This window comes from Sminthopsis crassicaudata, chromosome 3, assembly GCF_048593235.1.
Source record: "Sminthopsis crassicaudata isolate SCR6 chromosome 3, ASM4859323v1, whole genome shotgun sequence".
NCBI lineage: Eukaryota > Metazoa > Chordata > Mammalia > Dasyuromorphia > Dasyuridae > Sminthopsis > Sminthopsis crassicaudata.
In genome coordinates this window covers 500,537,335-500,560,879 of record NC_133619.1, presented here as the reverse complement: position 1 = coordinate 500,560,879, position 23,545 = coordinate 500,537,335, and the positions used below count along the sequence as shown (strand labels likewise).

General features: G+C 40.6%; 1 protein-coding gene across 2 annotated transcripts in view; it reads left to right on the top strand.

Moving 5' to 3' along the window:
• Positions 1-20,183, top strand: part of DCPS (decapping enzyme, scavenger) — a 47,439-nt gene extending 27,256 nt beyond the window's left edge. Inside the window, exons 3-7 of one of the 2 annotated variants that reach the window (XR_012488352.1) lie at positions 2,468-2,613; positions 6,181-6,294; positions 15,386-15,552; positions 17,457-17,567; positions 19,790-20,183. Coding sequence is in view for 1 of the 2 variants with exons in the window: in XM_074303841.1 (XP_074159942.1) it covers positions 2,468-2,613; positions 6,181-6,294; positions 17,457-17,567; positions 19,790-20,056 (638 nt within the window). In the remaining variant the exon portion in view is untranslated. The remainder of the gene's footprint in view (positions 1-2,467; positions 2,614-6,180; positions 6,295-15,385; positions 15,553-17,456; positions 17,568-19,789) is intronic. The other variant, XM_074303841.1, reaches the window with a different exon arrangement.
• Positions 20,184-23,545: the final 3,362 nt, after the last annotated feature.

Below are 23,545 nucleotides of genomic sequence, written 5' to 3'. Positions count from 1 at the left end.
GAGAGAGGTTTGTTGATTTATCAGTCTCTGACACATAGGACCAAAAAAAAAAAAAAAAAATGTTGCTTTCCAGAGATCAAAATCCTGGTCTTCTGTGCAGTCCTGCTTCCCAGACTGGACTTAACTAGCTCTGGGACAGTCTCTCCTACTCAACTGGCTAAAACCTTAAACTGAGGAGCCAAGTCCCTGCTACCCCGGTGCCCTGGGCAAGAGCCATCTCTCCCCTGGGATGGCCTGGGGAAGGTGCCTGAGGAGGGCAGAGCCAGCAAAGCCGAGGGGGAGCAGCTAGGAGCTGGGATGGAAGGATGTCGGATCTCAGAGGCCAGATGGGCCTGGGGAGGAAGATGAATGAGGGAACTGACAAAACCCTGGTTCAGTGCTTGGGCCTACAGGTGTGCAGGGCAGGGGAAGAGGAGCCAATGGGGTTGCTCATTCTCCCCGCTTTTGTGGGTGGCTTGGTAATTCCACGTTGGGGCAGACTTCTTGACAAGCCCCATCAGACAGAGACATGTTCTGGGCCCTGGTGGCTTTCTACTCTTTAGAGGCCAAGAAACTAGGCTGCAGTGGGCCTATAGCTTCGGGCTATGTCTGGGTGCCAGGTAGGAAGAGCCAAACAGGCCGAGGCCCACCCGTGCTTCCATTTGCCCTATTGCATGCAAAGGGGGTCTGAACAAAACCATTTTTACTCCCACTTTTCCTAGAATAGAAAGTAGAAGTAGAAATCATAGAATTCAAAATGCAGAGACTTCAGAAAGGATTTAGTTCAACCTGCTCATGTTTGAACCATAATCCTCTTTGTTCCCTATCTAACAGCCTATCCCCAGCCTTTGATGACATTTCCTCATGAAGATCTCATTATTTCCTGAGGTGGCTCATTTCCCTGCTAGGTTCTTAGAAAAGAAAAAAATGAAGGGATTCTTCTAGAATTCCTATAACAAGGCCAATTGTGGGGAAAACAGAAAAGGCCTGGTGCGTCAGAGGGGAAGCCATTTTTGCTTTAACCATTTTTGGCCTAATTACTTTTTCTCCTAGAACCAATATAATTTTTAATTGTTCTTTTTGTTCTTTAGCCTCAGAGTTCAGTACCATTCACTTCTCATTAGCAGGGAATTGTACAGTGATTAATAATTAAAATAAGTTCTCCACATTGCCTCTGATAAGTCAAAGCACTTTATAATTCTCCATCTAGGAAGTGATTGACCTCTTACCCAACAAAATAATGTTGACTTGAGCCTGGACTGTAAAAGAGGAAGGTTGCCACCTTTCATTGATGCCTGGTACATTTTAAAGATGCAGGATGGGTCTTTTCTTTTCTTTTCTTTTCTTTTCTTTTCTTTTCTTTTCTTTTCTTTTCTTTTCTTTTCCTTTCCTTTCCTTTCTTTCTTTTCTTTTCTTTTCTTTTCTTTTCTTTTCTTTTCTTTTCTTTTCTTTTCTTTTCTTTTCTTTTCTTTTCTTTTCTTTTCTTTTCTTTTCTTTTCTTTTCTTTTCTTTTCTTTTCTTTTCTTTTCTTTTCTTTTCTTTTCTTTTCTTTTCTTTTCTTTTCTTTTTCAAGAATAGATCAAGCTCAGGGTTTCCCAGAAATTTTATCTTAGACCACCTGTAATAATTGCTCAAGGTCAACACCTTCTCATATGTCTTATTTTATACCACCTTGATGAATTTCTAGAAGAGAAGGCATATAGGGGACGCTAATTGAAGTTAAGGAAGGATGAAGTTAAGGAAGTTAGAATGATGATGAATAAAGTTTGACCAAGGTCAGGAGATCTTTATAACTTTTTTTTTTTTTTTTTGGCTTCAGAGTTCTTTCATTTTTCTTTTTCTTCTTTTTTTTTAATTTAAAACTTTTTATTTTCAAAACATGCATGGATAACTCTCAACATTCATCCTTGCAAAACCTTGTGTTTCAAATTTTTTCCCTCTCTTCCCCCAAACCCTTCCCCTAGATGGTAAGTAATCCAGTATATTTAAACATGTGCAATTCTTCTATATATATTTGCACAATTATCATGCTGATCAAAATCAGATCAAAAAGGGAAAAAATGAGAAAGAAAACAAGATGCAAACAAACAACAAAAATACTGTGTTGTGATCCACACTCCACAATCGTCTCTCTGGGTGCAGATGGCTTTCTTCATCACAAGATCACTGCAACTGGCCTGAATCATCTCATTGTTGAAAAGAGCCACTCCCTTCACAATTGATCATCATCTAACCTTGCTGTTGTGCTGTACAATAGATCTTTAACTTTTCTCCTGGGCCTAAACTATATTTAAGAAAACTATAGGAGCTTCTTCTAATTTGTAGTTCATTCAAAAGACAGGAAGCACGACCCATTTCTCAAGTCTCCGTGACCTTCTCCTTCCTGGGTTCCTCCTGTCCCTCTCTCTCTCCCTCCTCCCTTCAGCTCAAGCTTTTTTTAGGTGTGACTGGGAAACTTGTATTAACTGGACATTTGATTTGGTTGCAGATATAAAGACAACGGTGGTTTACCCTGCCACAGAGAAGCACTTGAAAAAGTACTTACGTCAAGACCTCCATCTGGTCCGGGAGACTGGGGATGATTACAAGAACATCACTCTACCCTATCTGGATTCACAGAGCCTCAGCATCCAGGTGATTAAAGAGACAGACATAGGAATAAATATCCTAAGGTCCTATTTATTCTGGACTAACTCTGGGAGTTGAGGAAAGAGGGAGAGCAAGAGTGTAGTGAGTAGAGCACTGAGATCAAGATGACTTGAGTTTTAATCCTGTCAGGCCCCAATTTCCTCATCTGTAAAATGAGGAAGACCTCTAATGTCCTTTTCAGTTCTTAACCTATGACTCTATAAGGAAGGTCATCATGAGATTCCAGGTTGGCTGTTAGGATTCCAGACTAAACTGGACTTTTTGTCCATTTTAGGAGCTTAGATATCTGACTTGACTCCTTATTTGACTGAGTCTCTATTGCAAATTTGTCATGGTTGGACCTCCTGTAACCAAACCTAGCTTTATTCAGACCTTTTCCCTTGGGTATAGCTAAAGCAAATCATCTTCTAGGGGTTGAAGCTTAAGGTGAAAGACTATTTACCACTTTTTTTTCCTTTCTTTATCATCCCACATTCAACTCAATAAATACTTAGTGCCTACTATAGACAGAGCTCTTTGCTAGGAACACTGTTACATCTTAATTTAGAGAATGTCTTTACCCAGTACCTAAATTTTTAGTTTGACCCAATCCTTTAAATATCCTTTCAGCCTCTAGACTTGGCCCTAAGCTATCCAAGAGAGGCCATTGGAATCACCGCTCAGAATTTGGCTGTATTTGAAGTTAAACCTAATTGACATCATCACTTATCATCATCAATATTTTCATGTTTCACATGCTCCTCATTTTTGGATCTTTCTAAATATTATATTTACAAAATAGAAGCAACTCTATTGGGAAAGTGATTTATCCCAATTTGACCCTTTGCTCACTAAAATGATTTTTTAAAAGATTCCCCTATCCCCCAGTGTTGCTCATTAGAAGGGGCAAGGACTAAGCTGGGCTTCCCATCTTTGATTAAAAGTATAGGATAAAAGTAGAGAGAAGGTAGGAAGTAGCATTGAGCCTTCCTTGATGAAAAGAGCAATCTCTACTCCGATGGATTCTTTATTTCTCAGACCAAGAGTTTTCTCAGGCGTTGATCTTTTTTTTTTGTAGGGAAGCTAACTCTGAACCAGCTCAGAGACCAACCCCTCCTTGGAAGTAGAACCAGTCTCCTCCCCTAAAGTGTCCTTTCTTTGTGGTGAGCAGAGGCCCAAAGAATGCATCACCCTTGCTTCGTGGTCCCTAACACTTTCTGTCCCTGAATATCAAGAGCATGAGACACAGGCCTTTGTAAAAGCACCATCTATGCAGAGGCTGTATTAAAATGTGGAAATGTCTCTGAATAGCTTCAGTTGCATCTTCCTGGTCTCACTCTGATTTTGATCTGGCTCTCTACCTCTTCTGTTGGTGACATTTCCGGTCTTTGGTGAGGAGAGAACTGTTAGAGAGGAGTATGTGGTTTTCCTCATATGCCTGCTTAGTTTAGCAGCTCTAAATCCCGCCAGCTGCTTCCCCTCCCCTTCCACTGATCCTTGGAAATCATTCACTGCTTAGTGGCGGGAGCAGATTGCAATGTGATCTCAGTTACTCTCTGCTTTCCCAGCTCCCTCCCTGGGGATAGCATCGAGCTAGGAGAGGGAGTTCTGAAGTTGGGCCAGGGGATGTAAAAGGCATTATCTAGCATGTAGAAGCAGGGAAAGGGAAAGGAGGAGTATTTGAGCAAGGCATGTTGTCCAGGCTCCCATACCAATTTGGAAAAGGGTTTGCTTGAGATCCTGAGATGGGATTGATAGTTTTTGCTGACTCTGCTGTTATCAGCCACAGGAGCTTGAAGGTTCAGTTCTTACCATCATGTCCAGCTCTGCTGCCCCCTCCAGCTGGGTTGCTCATGTTCTAAGAGATTCTACTGTGTGACCTTAGGCACTGTGCCTTATTAGAGCCCTCAAACCACAACTGACCAGTATGGCCATTGAGGCAGATAGAGTAACCAAATCTGGATAGTCCTGCTATGCTAACTAGCTAAGTAGATGCAGCAATGAAAGCAAAAGCCCAAGTAGAAACCAAAGTAGACACGGATGTCCCAACTCAGTGCAGACCCAAAGGCTCCATCCCAGCTTTCCTTCCCTGTCTTCTCCTCTTCCGCCAGCACACTCTTCTGCAAGAGCCACGTATGCTGATTAAGCTCCAAGGTTACTTCAGTGTACTTTGTAGCCAGCTGGTCTCCTTTTGGCATCCAGCTTCCCTTTATCTCAGTTTCTTCAAGCCTTCTTTCTCTTCCCTTTTTCACTAAACCTGAAACCCAGATTAGCGCTCTGGATCCCTAGAGGGCTACCACATTCTCGACTAAGCAGGTGTTGGGGAGAGAATGAAAGGACACTCTTCCCAGCTTCCCTGAGGTACCAGGTGCTTCACCAGACTATATGTCTCTAGGACCTGAGCCCCTTATTGCCATGTCGGCCTTTGTCACCCAAGCCCTTTAGTCATCTGCACTCTTCAACACTCTTCTCACCGAGATTTTCTTTCCTTTGTTTAAAATGGGTGCATTTCAGCTGCAGCTGTGGAAGAAATCTGGGAGTTTCATATTCATAAGGAGTCAAAAGAGATGAGTAAATAGAACTAGAGAAGCATGGTTTGCCCATCCTGGGCCCTGAGTCCAACTGTCTTCCTTTTCCCCTTATACTCCCAATTCTTCAGAGACTCTCAGACCTTTAATGTGGAGTGATCCTGCTTTAAGGGCCCATTCAGTCACTGAAGGATCAAAGCTGGGATTAGTCTGGCTCCTGAGAGGCACTTAGCTGAAGGGTCTGAACAAGGGAGAGAAGGTCGTGGTTTGGCGGAGGCCTCCTGATAGAACACCCATTATTGTAGCCTTCTGCTTTGGGTTCTCAGGTAGGTGTTGGGAAAGCCTGCTTGTCTGTTGGAGCCCTAGGCAGGAGAGTGCCCCAGGAGAGGCAGGATTTAGCCGTCAGAGGGCCCAGCGCTTTCTCTCTGCACACTCTCCATAAGGACGCTACTGTAGACTCCTGCTTTCCCTTTTTCTCCTTTGCTTGATGGCCCCTGAAGATGAAGAGCTGGGGATTTCAAAGGCTTCTATTCAACCAACCTTGCCTCCCATCCCTTTCAGGACCTTGGAAGGCTGAGTTCCAATTTTTTTCTTCCTTCCTCACTCTCCCCTTTCTTCTCCAAAACAGCAAGCAATCTGATATAGGTTATGCATATATAATCATGTTAAATATAATATGTTAATCATGTTATGAAAGAATCAAAACAAAAGGGGAAAACTATGAGAAAGAAAAAACAAAAACAAAGTAAAAATGCTACACTTCGAAACACATTCAGACTCCATAGGTCTTTCTCTAGATGTGACTAGCATTTAGAAGTTTGTTTCTTGATGGGCTGGAGGGAAGAGGGAGAAAGAGAAGCAGATTTTTTTTTTTTTTTTAAATACAAAAAATTAATTTAAAATTTGGCTGAGGTGAAGAAACATGGCTCCAGGGAGCTTTTTTTTTTTTTTAAACAAATTCATATGCAAGTTGTTGTTATTAATAATGTGAAAATTCATTTTTTAAAAACTCATGTAGTTTTTTTTTCCTCTATCCTCCTCCTAGTGGGTATATAATATTCTGGAGAAGAAGGCTGAAGCTGACAGGATTGTATTTGAGAACCCAGATCTTTCAGATGGCTTTGTTCTCATTCCTGACCTCAAGTGGAATCAAAAGCAAGTAAGACTTTTTTTTTTTTTTCCTGGGGCTTCCTCATGTCTTTCAGTCTTTTGTTGCTTGACTTCAAGCTTCTGGCAATCCTTAGCCCTTGAATCCTGTCTTTGACTCCTTCAAACAAGTTAAAATCACCAAAATGGATCACTAAGCTCTTAAAGCCAGGAAGAAAAGTTGGCAGAGCACATACCTGTCATACTCAAACATGTGAGTGAGAAGAATTGGCCAAATGCCAGTTCTGCCTCTCCTCTCACCTAGTGAGCCAGTGTTTAATGATCACATCCCTTAAAGAGACAGCCATGGGGAGTATTCCTTAACATCCCTGCAGTTCCCACCAAATTTCTATCCTCACTTGCAGGAGGGCTTCTATCTACAACCTGCTGCAGTGAAGTTTTGTTTGCACTGATAGCTATTCCCTCAAACATTAACCCCCATTGTTAAAGTGATTGCATTTCATTTGGCTTCCAGTGAATAGAGATGAGTTGCAGTTCATTCTCTTAGGGATCAGGTACCCCAAGGAAAGCCTCACTCAACAAAAAGTATCCATCAGCCTCAGTCAGCAGTCTAATCTTTCTTTCTTCCATGTGGGAAGTCCATTTTTGCCTATTGACTATCTCTTACCTGACCTCCAATTAGTTGTCAGTGCTTCTACCTCTTAAATGCTGAATTTAAGTGTTACTTCAGCTATTCTCTGTTCATACATAAAATATTTGTCATATCCTGAAGAATGTCTCTGTCAGTCCAGGATATTATTACATTTATATTTCCCATTTATCTCTTTCTGTAAGTCCCTCAGATCCCTGGTGATGTAAAAATGCACAGTGAATTATTGTGTCCAGGAGCAGACTGAGATCTATATGGGATCAACAGGAGGAGTGGTGAAATAGTAGTTAACAGGAGGATGGATCATTTAGCAAACTGAGGAATGGGGAAACACCAGGTCAAAAGTTGAAAAGAGGGATTCTTTCCCTCCCTTTCCCTCTGAATCCTTTTTTATAGTTCTCTGTTGGATTGGGCCTGTTTGTTTTTGTCCTGGGTCTGGATTGGGCTTTGTCCTGTTTCTTCCATGTAAATTCCTTCCCTTTTACTTTTTTACCTTCTGTATACTTTCTGATTTCTTTCTGATTCTAAACTGAGCTGACCTGTGGAATATTTCAGACATATATTCATTCTCTATGTTATCTCTTATCACCTCAAGAGTATAGTAAATGACCATAGTAATCTAGTGTATGATAAGTACCTAAATCCAAGCTTTTAGAATAAAAACTACTGGGAAAACTGGAAAATAATATGGCAGAAATGGTCATAGACCAACATCTCACACTGTATTCCAAGATAAGGTCAAGATGGGTACATGATTTACACATAAAAGGTGATACCACAAGCAGATTAGGAGAGAAAAGAATAGTTTATTTGTCAGGTCTGTGGATAAGGGAAGAATTTAGGACCAAAGAAAATTTAGAGAGATTAAAAAATACAAACTTGATAACTTTGTATAAAATTAAAAAGGTTTTACACAAACAAAATCAGTGCAGCCAAGATTAGAAGGAAAGCAGAAAGTTGAGAAGCAATTCTTACAGCCAGTATTTCTGACAAAGGCCTCATTTCTTTTTTTGTGGGGGAGGGGTTTATTAAAGCTTTTTTATTTTCAAAACATATGCATGGATAATTTTTTCAACATTGATCCTTACAAAATCTCATGTTCCAAATTTTCTCCTCGTCTCCCCATCCCCTCCCCTAGATGGCAAGCTATCCAGTATATGTTATACATATTAAAATGTTAAATCCAATATATGTAAACATATTTATACAATTATTATTATTATTATTATTATTATTATTATTTTTTTTTTTTTTGCTGAGGCAGTTGGGGTTAAGTGACTTGCCCAGGGTCACACAGATAGGAAGTGTTAAGTGTCTGAGACCAGATTTGAACTCAGGTCTTCCTGACTTCAGGGCTGGTGCTCTTTCCACTGTGCCACCTAGCTGGTCCCTTATACAGTTCTCCTCCTGTGCAAGAAAAATCAGATCAAAAAGAAAAGAAAATGAATAAGAAAACAAAATTCAAGCAAACAACAACAGAAAGAGTGAGAATGTCATGTTGTGGTCCACACTCAGTTCCCACAGTCCTCTCTCTCTGGGTATAAATGGCTCTCTTCATCACAAGATCCCTGGAACTGGCATCAATCATCTATCTCATTGTTGGAAAAAGTCACATCCATCAGAATTGATCATTCATATAGTCTTGTTGTTGCCATGTACAATGATCTCCTGGTTCTGCTGATTTCACTCAGCATCAGTTCATTTAAGTTTCTCCAGGTCTCTCTGAAATCATTCTGCTGGTCATTTCTTACAGAACAATAATATTCCATAACATTCAGATACCATAACTTATTTAGACACTCTTCAGCTGATGGGCATCCACTCAGTTTCCAGTTTCTAGCCACTATAAAAAGGGCTGCCACAAACATTTTTTGCACATGTGGGTCCCTTTAAAGGCCTCATTTCTTCTTTTTTTCCCCTCAATACTATTTTATTTTTCCCAATACACATAGTTTCCAAAATTCATTTTTGTAAAATTTTGCATTCCAAATTTTTCTCCCTTTGTCCCTCTATCTCACTTCCCCAAGTCAGTAAACAATCTTTTGTTGTTGTTGTTGTTGTTGTTGTGTTTTTTAATAGCTTTTTATTTACAGGATATATGCATGGGTAATTTTTCAGCATTAACCCTTGCAAAACTTTCTGTTCCAAATTTTTCCCTCATTCCCCCCACTTCCTCCTCCAGGTGGCAGGTAGTCCCCTACATGTTAAATATGTTAGAAATATATGTTAAATACAATATATGTATACATATCTATACAGTTATTTTTCAGCAAACAAATCTCATATAAGTTAAACATATTTCCATATTTATCATATTGACAAGAAAAATCAGACCAAAAGTGAAAAAAAACATGAGAAAGAGAAAGCAAACAAACAGAAAAAGGTGAATATACTATGCTTCGAATCACTTTCAGTCTTCCTAATCCTCTTTCTGGATGTGGATGGCATTTTGCATCCCAAATCTGTTGGATTGTCTTGAATCACCAGTTGCTAAGAAGAACCAAGTCTGTCACAAATGATCATCACATGATGTTGCTGTTATCCTGGTTCTGCTTGAGTTCATGTTTTTCCCAGCTTTTCTGAAATCAGCTTGTTCATCATTTCTTATGGAAAAGAATATACATTATATTCATATATCATAACTTATTCAGCCATTCCCCAACTAATGGGCAACCATTTAATTTCCAATTCCTTGTAAAAGACCTCATTTTGAAAATAGAGAACTGAGTCAAATGTATAAGAAGACAAGTCATTCCCCAATTGGTAAATGGTCAAAAGATATGAACAGGCAATTTTCAGATGAAAAAATTAAAGCCATCTATAGTCAACGTGAAAAAAAATGCTCTAAATTACTATTGAGTAGAAAAATGTAAATTAAAAGAACTCTGAGATACCACCTCACACCTATCAGATTAGCTAAGATGACAGGAAAAAAATCATGATAAGTGTTGGGGGAGGGGAAGTAGAAAAAATGTAGGACATGTGAATTGTTGGTAGAGTTGTGAATTGATCTAGCCGTTCTGGAGAGCAATTGGGTACCATGTCCAAAAGGTTATTAAATTGTTCATACTCTTTGATCCAGCATTGCTGCTACTGGTTTTGTATCCCAAAAAGATCAGAAAAGAGTGAAAAAGACCCACATGTGCAAAACTGTTTGTGGAAGCCCTCCTTGTAGTGGCAAGGAACTGGAAACTGCCCATCAGTTGGGGAATGGCTGAATAAGTTGGAATGCTATATCAATTCTATAAGAATTATAGAATTATAGGCTGATTTCAGAAAAGCCTAGGAAGACTTACATGAGCAAATGCTGAGTAAAGTAAGCAGAACAGGAGAACATTGTACACATTAATAGCAAGATCAACATAACAGACTTAACTCTTCAGCAGTGCACTTGTTCCAAAAAAGTCCAGAAGACATGGCATGGAAAATGCCATCTATATCCAGAAAAAGAACTATGGAGACTGAATGCAAATTGAAGCATACTATTTTCACCTTTTTTTTTTCTTTCTTGAGATTTTTCCATTTTGTTTTGATTTTTATTTCACAAGATGACTAATATGAAAATATGTTTAAAAGGACTATACATATATAACCTATATCAAATTGTTTACTACCCTGGGGAAGGGGAAGGGAAAGGAGGAAGGGAGAAAAAAATTTGGAACTCAGAATCTTACAGAAGTGAATGTTGAAAACTGTCTTTACATGTAGTTGGAAAAAATAAAATACTATTAAGTGAATGGGAAAAAACAAAAAGTCTAATGCAACCACAGTTAAAAAGGAAGCAGAAAAGTGGGGAGAAAATTTTGGAAACAAGTTTCTCTCTCTTTTTTTTTCCCCCTGAGGCTGGGGTTAAGTGACTTGCCCAGGGTCACACAGCTAGGAAGTGTTAAGTGTCTGAGACCAGATTTGAACTCAGGTCCTTCTGAATTCAAGGCTGGTGCTCTATCCACTGCTGCCCCAAGTTTCTCTAATAAAAGTCTCATTTCTCAACTACAAAGCAAATTGAGTCAAATTATTAAAATCTAAGTTTTTCTCCAACTGATAAATCAGAGGATATGAATAGGCAATTTTCAGAAGAAGAAATCAAAAATATTTATAGTCATTTGAAAAAATGCTCCAAATCACTATTGATTAGAGAAATGACAGTTAAAACAACTCAGAGGTACCAACTACCTTACATCCATCAGATTGGCTAAAAAAAGGAAAATGATAAATGTTGGAAGAGACGTGGAAAAATTGGAATATTATTGCATTAGTGGTAGAGTTGTGAACTGATCTTACCATTCTGGAGAGCAATTTGGAACTGTGCCCAAAGGACTATAAAATTGCATAGCTTTTGATCTAGCAATATCAGTTAGGCTATATCCCAAGATATCCAGAAAAAAGGGAAAGGATCTATTTATACAAAAATATTTATAGGTATTATATTTATTTGGGGGTAGCTAAGAATTGAAAATTGAAAGGATGCTTATCAGTTGGGGAATGGCTAAACCACCTGTGGTATATAATTTTAATAGGACATTCTTATGCTAGAAGAAATGACAAGCAGGTAATTTCAGAAAAACTTGGAAAGACTCACATGAACTGATGCAAATGAAGTGAGCAGAATCAGGAGGATATTGTACCTAGGAACAGCAATATTGTATAATGAAGACCTGTGAATAACTTATCTAATTTCAGACTAATTTCAATAATATACTTATTTAAGACAATCCCAAAGTACACATGAATGAAGTGTGCTACCCACCTCTGATAGTTTTTGAATAAAGACTGGAACATACTATTTTTTCATTTTTTTTCTCTTTACTTCTTTCCTTTTTTCTTTCCTTCTTCCTTTCTTCTTCTCCTTCCTCTTTCTTTTTCTTTCCTTCCTTCTTTCTCTTTCTTTTTCTTTCTTCCTTCTTCCTTTTCTTGATTTTTCTTTCTTTCCTTCCTTCCTTCTCCCTCTCTCTTTCTTTCTTTCTTAATTTTCTTTCTTCCTTCCTTCCTTTCTTTCTTTCCTTTCTTCTTTCCTTTTTGACTCTTCCTGTTCAAAATGACTAATATGGAAATGTTTTATCTTCCTTTCTCTCTCTCTCTCTCTCTCTCTCTCTCTCTCTCTCTCTCTCTCTCTCTCTCTTTCTTTCCTTCCTTCCTTCCTTCCTTTCTTTCTTTCTTTCTTCATTTTCTTTTTTCCTTCCTTTCTTTCTTCATTTTCTTTCTTTCCTTTCTTCCTTCCTTTTTGATTCTTCCTGTTCAAAATGACTGATACGGAAATGTTTTACATGATTGCACATGTATAACCTATATTGGATTATTCACCATTTCGGGGAAGGAGGGAGTTGACAAAGAGATAGAATTTTGAATTCAAGACTTTAAAAAAGAACACAAATGTTAAAAAGTTGTTTTAACTTGAAATTGAGAAAAAATTATTATATATGTAAAAAATATAGTCAAGGACAAGAGACCGGGGTTCTTAGGACTCAAGAATCAGAGTCAAGGACATAGTAGTCCCTTTGTTTCTGATAAAGGTTGCAAGGACTCTTCTTAGAAGGGGGATCATGCAGCCCTTAGGCAATTGTGGTTGGGAAGTATGTATGGGGGGGAGTTGAAGGGGGTTTCCAGAAACTGAAATCTTGAGTAATTTATTAGAATCAGGTAAGATCAAAGAAAATAACCCCATCTCATTGGAGAGATGATGAAAACATCTGCCTGCCCTCTATGGTTAGAATTTTTTCCTTGCCTTGTAGGAGTTAATTGGGATAATAGGGAAGAAAGAACTGCTGGCAGACCAGCCTGAGTTGGCTCTGGAACTATTTGGGGAAGGGCTGGGTGATGAAGCTGCTGAGCCATGAACACCTGTGCCAGCAATGGGAAATGCCCCCAGGGCCAACTCAGCTTAGCTCAAGAGTTAACTTCTACAAAACTCCTGTATTCACCATGTTGCCAAGTACTGGGAGGCTTGGGATTCAAGGCTGACTGGTGAGGTGATGAATGGAGGTGGGAGAGATTTCAGCATCACAACACCCTTGAAACTTCAGAGTTTGTAATAGATACAGTGCTGGGGCACATCATCTTGAGTTCAAATCTGGGTTTAGCCATGAGTTGTGTGATCCTTGACAAGTTAACTTATGTTGTTTGACTGAGTTTCCTCATCTGCAAAATGAACTGGAGAAGGAAATGGTGAACCACTCCAATATCTTTGCCAAGAAAATCCTAAATAGGGTCTCAAAGAGAGGGTCATGAAGAGTTGAAAATAACTGGGACAACTAAACAACAACAACAACAAAAACCATAAAATTCCTATCTCCTACAATGATTTTGAACCTGAGGGTCCCTAAAATTTATTCCTCATTTCAATACTAATGCTACTCAGCATCTTGTCTTCCCATTTAGGAGGAATAATTCTTGTCCTTCTGGACAGTCTCCTATGTAGCACTCAGTCACAGAGAACTTTTTGGAATTTCATCTTTGCCATCAACATCCTCCCACCAATGAGACCAGAAGCAATATTTTAGTTTAAGATTAGAAGAACTGGCTTAAGTGAAATACTGTTACTGAAATACAATGATACTGGTCGTGTCCGTCATGATTTTAGATCAGTACTGTTGTCTCTTTGTCTCCATAGTAGCTACCTATGGTTTAGTTCTTTCTTCTTTGCTTATTCCATTTTTATTTTGTTTTGTTTTTAGCAGCTATTATTATCAAGTTCGAGTCACAAGGTATGGGAAATGATGCCCCAAGCCTCAAGTCCTTCTTCATATATATATGTGTGTATACATAATGTATAAAGCTTTTTTTTTTTTTTTTTTTTTTTTTTTTTTTTTTTTTTGCTAATACAATTGGGATTAAGTGACTTGACCGGGGTCACACAACTAGGAAGTGTGATTTGAACTCAGGTCCTTCTGACTTCAGGGCTAGTGCTCTATTCACTTCACCACCTAGCTGCCCCAAAGCTTTTTATTTTCAAAACGCATGCATAAGATAGTTTTTAACATTCACCCTTTCAAAATCTTGTATTCCAAATTTTTCAAATTTCCCTTCTCTCCACTCCCTTATCTAGAGGGCAGATAATCCAATATATGTTAAATATGTGCACTTTTTCTATACATATTTCCACAGTTATCATGCTGAACAAGAAAAACCAGACCAAAAAGGAAAAAAAAGGGAGAAAGAAAACAAAATGACGCAAACAACAACAAAAAAGTTAAAATACTATGTTGTGATTCACATTCAGTCCCTCCCCATAGACCTCTCTCCAGATCTTTATGGCTCTTTGCATCACAAGTCTTTTGGAATTGGCCTAAATCACCTCATTGTTGAACAGAGTCAGGTCCATCAAAAATTGATCATCATATAATCTTGATGTTGCTATGTACAATATTCTCATTGTTCTACTCACTTCACTTAGCAGTTCATGTAAGTCTCTCTAGGTCTCTCTGAAACCATCCTGCTGATTGTTTCTTACAGAACAATAATATTCCAGAACATTCATATATTATCACTTCTTCAGCCGTTCTTCAACTAATGGGCGTCCACTCAATTTCCAGTTTCTGGCTACCACAAAGAGGGCGGCCACAAACATTTTTGCATATACAGGTCCTTTTCCCTCCTTTAAGATCTCTTTTGGATTTAGCCCCACTGCTGGATCAAAGGGTATGTGCAATTTGATAGCTCAGGTCCTTCTTAATGTTATTTTCTTAGTTCTGTGGCAGGACCCAATTTTGGGCACTCCTCTCCACCCCTAACCATGCCAGGGGCCCTGACCACTATGACCCACAAATGCTGTTGCTCTCTGTGGTCCCTACAGTGGCTAAATACAGTTGTCTGTCTTGTAATTGGCTTGTATTCACTCTGTAAATCTACAGCATCTTGGCTTTTACCTGAGTAGACCAAGGGGCTATGGAGGAGTGACTCTCAATTTTGCCATGAGGGTGGCCTTCCCAAGAATGGATTTTCCATTGTCCCAAAAGGAGTATGTTCACATTTTTTTTAGGTACAAAAAGGCACTTCCTTTGAGGGGAGCCAGATGATCTGGAGAAGCAAACATGGATAAGTGGTTTTTGTGTACTCTTTCTGTTTGGACTTAAAAGTGAACATTTTCATTAAGTTCCTGCTTCGAGAAAGCTCCTATGCTAGACAGTGGTAGTACAAAAATGAAAAGCAATATACTCCCTTCCTTAGAACTTATTATGTACAGGGTGAAAAGAATAGGGTTCTTAGGATCTAAGAATTAGAAGCAGGGCAGCACCAGAGACGTGATCTCTTTCTTTGCTTCTGATAGAGGTGTATCATGGACCTCCTAGATGAGGCTTAGGGGCTTAGGAACATGGTCAAGGAAAGGATAAAAGAGGAGGGGGCTATCAAAATATGTATTACAGAAGGCTAAAGGAGAGGTCCAAATGGTATGAGAAATTTGAGATAACTTACATTTTTATAGTGCTTTAAGTTTTGCTGAGTATTTCCTCATAACACTGTGGAGTAGGTAACAATGATTTTTGTCCTCACTTTACAGATGAGGAAACTGAGGCAGACAGAGGGACTTGCTCAAGGTCACACAGCTACTACATGTCAGCCAGGAATTGAATACAGTTTTGACTTGAAATCCTCTTTACTACAAGTAGCCAGAAGGATGGAGAGGAGTTTCAATGAAGAATTATTATCTGCACTTGTCTTTGAAAAGTAGGGAAAGATTTAATTGCTGGAAATGTGGTGGGAAAATATTGTAGCCATGGGGGAATGACTATTGTCATGGTCTAATGTGAAGAGGTTCGGTGGGGACACTATGAGGTCTGGGAAAAACTAGGAGTTGTAATTGGTTAGAATGTATATCAAGTGGAACTTGTGTATGATGAGCAGGTGAGATCCCTTTGCCACTTGACTTCTTTGGGGTCTATCACTGCATTGTCAAAATGAGGAGCATTCGTAGCCCTTGCTCACGTGGGGGAGTCGCACTCTGACCACATAGTCTCTGCTAAGCTTCCTCTGCCCCACAAAAAGGTTGCTCGAGCTGGCTTCCCTCTGACACTCTGCCGGCATCTAAGTTGTCATGTGCTAACTCCTGACAACTTCCTGAGCTCCCTGGAGACCTGTAGGGGCTATCCATTAGGTTGGCACACCAGGTTTCCATAGAATCAGTCTTTATCAACTGCACTCCTGATTTAACCTCCATGCTGACAAGTAACATCAGAATCCATGCCCCATTCTAGGCCAGTGGAACCTAGAGCTGTAATTTGATGTGTCATATTTAGCATTTGTCAGAAGCATTTGTCTAAAATAGATGCTATTATTATTTGGGAGCACTGTGGTAATTGATAAATAGAAGAGCTAAAAAAAATCAACACACCCACACAAATCAAGAATATCCAGTTCCTCCCAAGTTTGAAACTTAATTTTCGTTTCTAGCTTCCTCCATCCCTTAATTGGACAAAGTAGTCAAATTGGTTCTGTGATCATGTCCTGGGAAGGCTGAGGCTGGGGATAAGCCTACTTAACACAACAGTGTGTATTCATTCAGCAGTTCCATGCTGAATGCACAGTGGGTAGGGTCAGTACTTTCACATCTGAGTAAAGGGTCAAATCATTTAGCCCTCTGTGGTACTAGCAGAAAGAAAGGAAGCATGACAGAGGCTAATGCTCACTTGTACCTCAGGCAATCGGGGAAAACCTCATTTTATCTCTTTGCATCTGAGAACCAAAGGCATTCAGTTGAGTGATTCTTTACTACCTGGATTATTGCAGTTAGAAATTGAAATTAGTCAGGGTCATTTGGTACTTTCCCCCAGGGATAGAAACATTGGAAGCTAGGAATCCTGTAGGGCCCTTCCAAAGTTGGGCTTCCTTGAACCCTGTGGTTGAGTCCCCACATTCACCATAAATTTATGATATGGGCCAGCCCATAGCTCTGATTTTTGGCAAGTTGGTAAGGAGAGGCTTTTCTTGGCTGGAAGTGCAAAACAATGTGACCATGGCATAGGAATCCGTTGATTTTGGCTCTTTGAATTGGCATGGCCTCAAAAATTTCAGACCTTTTTCATGAATGGAAATCAGACAATCCCGAAATGATAATCCAGGACTTGGTAGGGATAGTAAAGTTACAGTAGTAACTTAATGACATCACTTTGCAAAATGCTTTACAAATATCTCCTTTGTAGGTGTTGTTACTATTCCCTATAGGAAATGGGGTGTGTGGGGGAGAGACAGAGACAGACAGAGAGATAAAGTGATTTGGCCAGGATCACATAAATGTAGTTAAACATATACAGTTATATCCTCCAAAGAAACCCCCAAAAGCCTTTAATCTTCTTCCTTACATGGAAAGATTCAGCAGACTTTTGTTTATTGTTGTACCCTATTCATAGACACTTGTATGTTCGTGGTTAGTAGGATAAAGTCCCTTGGATGGTATCTATCTGTAGCTCAAGGTTAGGTTGTAACCACTGCTGCTGCCGCTGGCTCCGGGGCCAGTGCTCCAGGCCCAGAGTGGGAAAAGGGGGAAGAAAGGGGATCTCCTGCAGTGACAAGGGAGCCTTTGAGTCAGGCCCTGTGTCCTTAGTCTGATCGCTACCTGTTATGCTTTTTTGTAGCTGGACGACCTCTACCTAATTGCCATCTGCCATCGTCGGGGAATCAGGTCCCTACGAGAGCTCACTGGGGAACATTTACCTCTACTCAGGAATATCTTGCGAGAGGGGCAGGTGAGTCACCAAGAGGGCACACCATGGCCTGGTTCCGCCTGGGAAAGAATAGTATTAGAACTTCCTGGACTTTCCATTCTCTTCTTCACATCTCTCCTCTTGTCCTTTGCAAGCATTTCCCCAGGAGCTCCCACAGGGTCATTACCTGGCATAAAAGACCCTCTGCATTCCCTAGCCTGACCCTGACAGCTCAAACAGGTCTCCTGCTTCTCTGCACCCTCCAGACTGGCCTCTTCATTGGCTAATCATTCCCACCAATGCATGTTGGTTTCTCCACCTGGCATGTTAATCTTTTCCCCATGGGAGGCAATCCAGGTTTAGTGATTTGCTCAGGGTCACCCAGCTAGTAAGTGTCAGAGGCAAGATTTGAATTCAGGTCCTCCTCACTTTGGGGTTTGTGTTCTATCCACTGCACCACCTAGCTGCCCCTCCCATCCAAATTCTAATGGTTTTTCAAGGGCGACTTTGCACTTTCCTTTTCTGTTAAATTGCCTGGAACCACTCCATCGGACACCAAACTCTCATATTAGGTCTTGCCTCCGTCCTCTGGGAATACTGTCCTGTGCAGAGTCTGGTACTGATCCTGGTAGCTAGATGATCTGACTGTGTTTGGTGTTTCTGGGACACCCAGCTTTCCTTTTCCCTCTCATCTTTTCTGTTCATCCTGATTTTCTCTAAAATATGCCCAAATTGAGAATGCTTAGTCTTTTGCAGCTCTACGAATAAGAGATTTGAGGTCAGAGTTGAAGGCAGAGGTAAGAACAGTTTGTAGGAAAGTATCACAGGTGAAGTTACTATAGATTTGGCCACTCCCTGAGTACAGTAGCCCCCAATTCTTTTTTTTTTTCTCTTATATGTGTTGATTCACATTCAGTCTCTTTCTGGATGCAGATGGCATTTTTTTGTTCAAAGTCTATTGGGACTGCTTTGAATCACTGAACCACTGAGAAGGACCAAGTCTTTCATAGTTGATCATCACACAATCTTGCTGTTACTGTGTATGGTGTATTCCCGGTTCTCTTTGTTTTACTCAGCATCATGTAAATCTTTCTAGGCCTTTCTAAAATCTAAAATCAGCTTTGTTCATCATTTTTTATAAAATAATAATATTCCATTACCTTCATATACCACAACTTGTTCAGCCATTCTCCAACTGATGGGCATCTTCTCACTTTCTAATTTTTTGCTACCACAAGAAGAGCTACTATAAACATTTTTGCACATGTGGGTCCTTTTTCTTCCTTCATGATTTCCTTGGGATACAGACCCAGCAAAGGCACTGCTGGATCAAAAGGTACGCATTATTTTATAGCCCTTTGGGCATAATTCCAGATTGCTCTCCATAATAGTTGGATCATTTGTCAATTCCAACAACAATGTATCAGTGTCCTAGTTTTTCCACATCTCCTCCAACATTCATCATTATCTTTTCTTGTTATCTTAACCAATCTGAGAGGGGTAAAGTGGGATCTCAGAGTTGTTTTAATTTGCATTTCTCTAATCAGTGATATAGAGCATTTTTTCATATAACTAGGTGGCTTTAATTTTCATCTGAAAATTTTCTGTTCATATCATTTGTAGTTCCCAATTCTTGATTAAAAATCTGAAGGACAGTTAAGCAAGTAACCAACAGGCTTTTCAGGAGTCACCAAGTTTCTTTCCCCTTCCTCCATGGCCAACAATCTATCCAAATTTGGTGACTGAGTTAAAATCCATCTCTGTACCAGGGTCTCATCCAGAGCCAAAATAAAAGCCTTCTTTCTTTCTAAATGAGCCAAGTTGAGATTTAACTGGCCTTTAGGATGGCCCAGCATCCCATAGCTACTTCTCCACCCACCCTTTCTTGCTTAAGCTTTTCTAATTTCTAGCCTGGCCCTGACCTTGTTTTCTACAAGTTCACAGCCAAAATTGGTGAGTACAGAATCCTTCTGCCTACTCCCTTCTCTGCAACAGTGTCTGGAGATAATCAGAGAAAAGGATAGGATGTCTCAATAATATTTTGGTCTCAATAATCTTCAGGAACCAAGAGGCCTGTCTTTGAATCCTGGGCCTTTCCATATTCTGAACAGGGCCTTTTCCTGATAGGGAAATAGACCTAGGGAGGTTATGCCAAATTGAGAGAATGATTGCCTCTGACCTAAGCCTCCAATGCTAGATGGTGTTTGGGAAAAGGGATTTGTATGGCTTCAAAAGTTTTGTCTTTGGGACTCCTCTCTTCTCAGGAGGCCATCCAGCAGCAGTACCAAGTGAAGGAAGACCGTCTTCGAGTTTATCTGCACTATCAGCCCTCCTATTATCACCTGCACGTGCACTTCACTGCCTTGGGCTTCGAGGCACCTGGCTCTGGTGTGGAGCGGGCACACCTGCTGGCTGATGTGATTGAGAATCTAGAATGTGACCCACACTATTATCAGCAGCGAGCCCTCACTTTTGCCCTGAGGGCTGATGATCCCCTGCTTAAGCTATTTCAGGAGGCCAAGAAGAGCTAAGGAACCACACAGAGGGGTTCTCCTGTGGGGAGATAAAAGGAATTTTTATTTCTGTGTCGGATTTTTAAAACATCTTTTTGTACTGGTTGTTGTCTGTACTAATGAATAAAGTATCTGGTTCACTAGACCCAGAGTGACTGAGTGTCCTTGGGATTGGGAGAATAAGGAGGTGGGGAGGAGGGCAAGGCCTTCTTGAGGTGGGTGGGGTGTCCTTGGTAAAGGTCATGATGTAAGTCTGGGAAGAAGCTTGGCACTACACCAAGCCTAGTGCCCCTATTTATCCCTAGGTCCCTATTTACTGTACTTAACCCTGTTATAGCCTTTTATTCCAAGCAACTGTCCAACCTTTGTGGTCTTGAGACACCCTAGAACAACCAGCTAGAAAATCTGAACAGCACACTGAGTCATCTGAAAGCTCTACCCACTTCTCTCCAGTGTTTGGTTTACCACTGCCCTTTCCTGCTCTCTTGGCAAGATGTGGGCGCTAGCAAGGTGGAGGTAGGGAGGAAACTTAAATACAAATCTGATGATGAAATTCATAAAAGTGTCTATTGTTTGGTCAGTAAGCATCTACGGAGAGTATAATACAGTGAAAGCATTGTCACTAAACAGTAGATGGAGAGAGAGAGAAAGAGATGTGTATGTGTATGCATGCAGATACATCAATATAATTATACAACAATATGCAGGAAAGCGATACATTCAGAGGATCACATATAAAATAAGTCTGGAAGCTTTGAGAGGACTCAAGGTTAAAGGGGTGATTGGTATGTTTTGTTTAGTTGAAGAGACAGTTTTCATTTATAGAATCTGAATTTTAGAACTATCAGGAAGTTTGAGATTATCTACTCCAATTCCTTCCTTTCCGATGAGTATATTTTTTTATGCCTGTTTTGCTCGCTTCCCATCTCAGCAAGGCTGAAACCCTGCTCTCCAGAAAACAAAAATACAGTTGAAGGTATCGCAGGAATAGGCCCCAGAGCATCTGGCCCAGCTGGTAGCCAGGGAGGTCTGATAAGGCCCTAGGAGGTCCAGATTGACTAATATCATAATTTGACCAGCAAAGTGACTTATTCTTTGCCAATCCCTTTAAGTTCTAGGGATTTGATAAGGTAGAGCTAGAGGGAAAACTATTTCCTTAGATGACTACGAGCAAACAGGATCTCACAGGCTGCAAGTACGAGCCTGTCCTGCGCCTGATTAGGACCCAACCAAGCAGTCTCCGGCTCAAGCAGCAGCAGCTAGTGCTGCGGGCTGGCCTGTGAGCTTGGGCTCTGGGGGCGTTGCCCAGGCCCGGTGTGCTCTAAATCCATTGGGAGAGAAGATGCGGTTTCCCTTCAGTGGGGGGCATTATTACTTCGGACTGCCCGAAGCCTGCTGTGGCAGCCGGTGGATGAGCCGGTCAGGGCTGAAGTTCAAGTGTAGCTACAGGGAGTGCCCACCTGAAAGACCCATAGTTAATATAGTGAATTAAGGTCTGTCGCAATGAGCAGCGAAGAGAACAGTCCATCGGAGTGAGTACAATTCGCAGCAGCTATTGGACAGGCAGCCCAGCCATATATCTGACGAGATTCCAGACAGGGAGATAGTTTTTGCCCTTGCCAAATTCTCTGTGTGTGTCTCTCTTTCTCTCTATCTCTGTCTCTTTCTCCCTCTATCTCTCTCTGTCTCTGACTGTCTCTCTCTGGCTCTTTTTCACACACTCAAAATAGCTAGTGCAAGTATTAGATGAAGAAACCAAAACTCTTCAGAGAGATCAGGTGATGTGCTCAAGATCATACAGCCTGATTTGAATCTAACCTGATGCTTCCAAATCCTGGATTCTTTCTACATTACCACATTCCCTATCTCATCAATCATTACACAACACATCTGAAATACTGGGACACAGGGCAACTAAAGAGACAATTGGAAATGCCTTCTGACAGAACCACTGTAACGCACTGGATAACTCCAAGGAATCTCAACTTTCCAGAGGAGAGAGGTTTTAAATACCCCCTCAGGGCTAGACGAAAAAGTACTGACATAGTGTTCTTTCACCGATACTGGTTCCTACTGGGTGAGTGCGTACAGTTACATCTGTGACCCCGGGCTTAAGTTGCAAGGGTGAAATTCTCTTTAGCCAGCTTTATACAAAGAACTAGGAAAGGGAAGTCGGGTAAGGAGCCTTCTTTATCTCTAAAAGGAAAACTAGAACTGGGAGAAGCTGATTCTTGACAAATACTTCAATAGAAATACCAAGTCTAGGATTTTCTGTGTGTGTGTGTGTGTGTGTGTGTGTGTGTGTGTGTTGTCTCTGTCTCTGTCTCTGTCTCTGTCTCTCTCTATCTGTCTCTCTCTCTCTCTCTCTCTCTCTCTGTCTCTCTCTGTCTCTGTCTCTCTCTTTCTCTGTCTCTCTGTCTCTGTCTCTCTCTCTCTCTCTCTGTCTCTCTGTTTCTGTTTGTCTCTCTGTCTCTGTTTCTCTCTCCCTCTATCCCTCTCTTTCTCTCTCTCCTCTTACACTGTCTCTGTCTATCCCTCTCTCTCTCAAAACTGAACAGGTGAAGAATTTGAACTTTTCAAGTTGATTGGTACTCAAATGGATATGTAATCAACCTGAATCCATGCCTACGCTGCCTGTGTTATTCTTAACCACGAGAGTCCTTCTATAATTTAGCTGTAGAAGCCCCACAAAAGTGATGGAGACCCTCCACTGTTCCTTGACCTTATGAGAATACTAGTGAAACCCTCAGGCTGTCTGACTTTCTTTGTCCCTGTTCTTTGGAGTGCCTCGTTGGTTAGATGCTGTAATCTCACACCCGCCATGCCCTCTCCATTGACTTTTGATGATGCTCATCTTTAGGTCTTTAGAGACTTTGGTATTCTGTGTTTCCCAGCCACACGGCAACACCAGTAAACTACTGGTATTAACTGGGAGGGACTTTGGGTCTATTAAGGAAGGTTTGCAATTTCCTGAAGGCATCCCCTCCTGCCCTTCCCCTCCCGTTTAATTTAAGTGCCTGCCTCCTCCACAGAAGATGTGCCGGTCACTGGTTATATAACTGGCCTTTAAATCAATTTCCTGTTAATGAAGTTGGTCTGTAGTTCAGTAATATGATTTATTTCCACCTCACCTACTATAGAAGAGGCAGAGAGGGACGACAGCGCATCAGAGGCAAACATAGTTTCAAATTATTCTCACGACAGGGTAGACTTTTAATTGGGAAATGGCCAAATATCATGTAGAACTTGAATGTAGAGACATTAATGTGCCATAAAAAGTGACAACTGAAGAACTGAGAGAAGGAAGATTTATAGGAACTGATAAAAAGTGAAGGAAGCAAAATCAGAAAAACTACATATCCGCATGGTGATTAAAGGAAAGAACGGATAGCAACAAAAGGCCAAACAGCATCCAACTATGATGGCCAAGCTTGGCCCCAAGGAAGAAATGAGAAAATGCTCTTCCCCCTCTCCTTGCAACAATGGGGGACTATAAGGAACTGTACA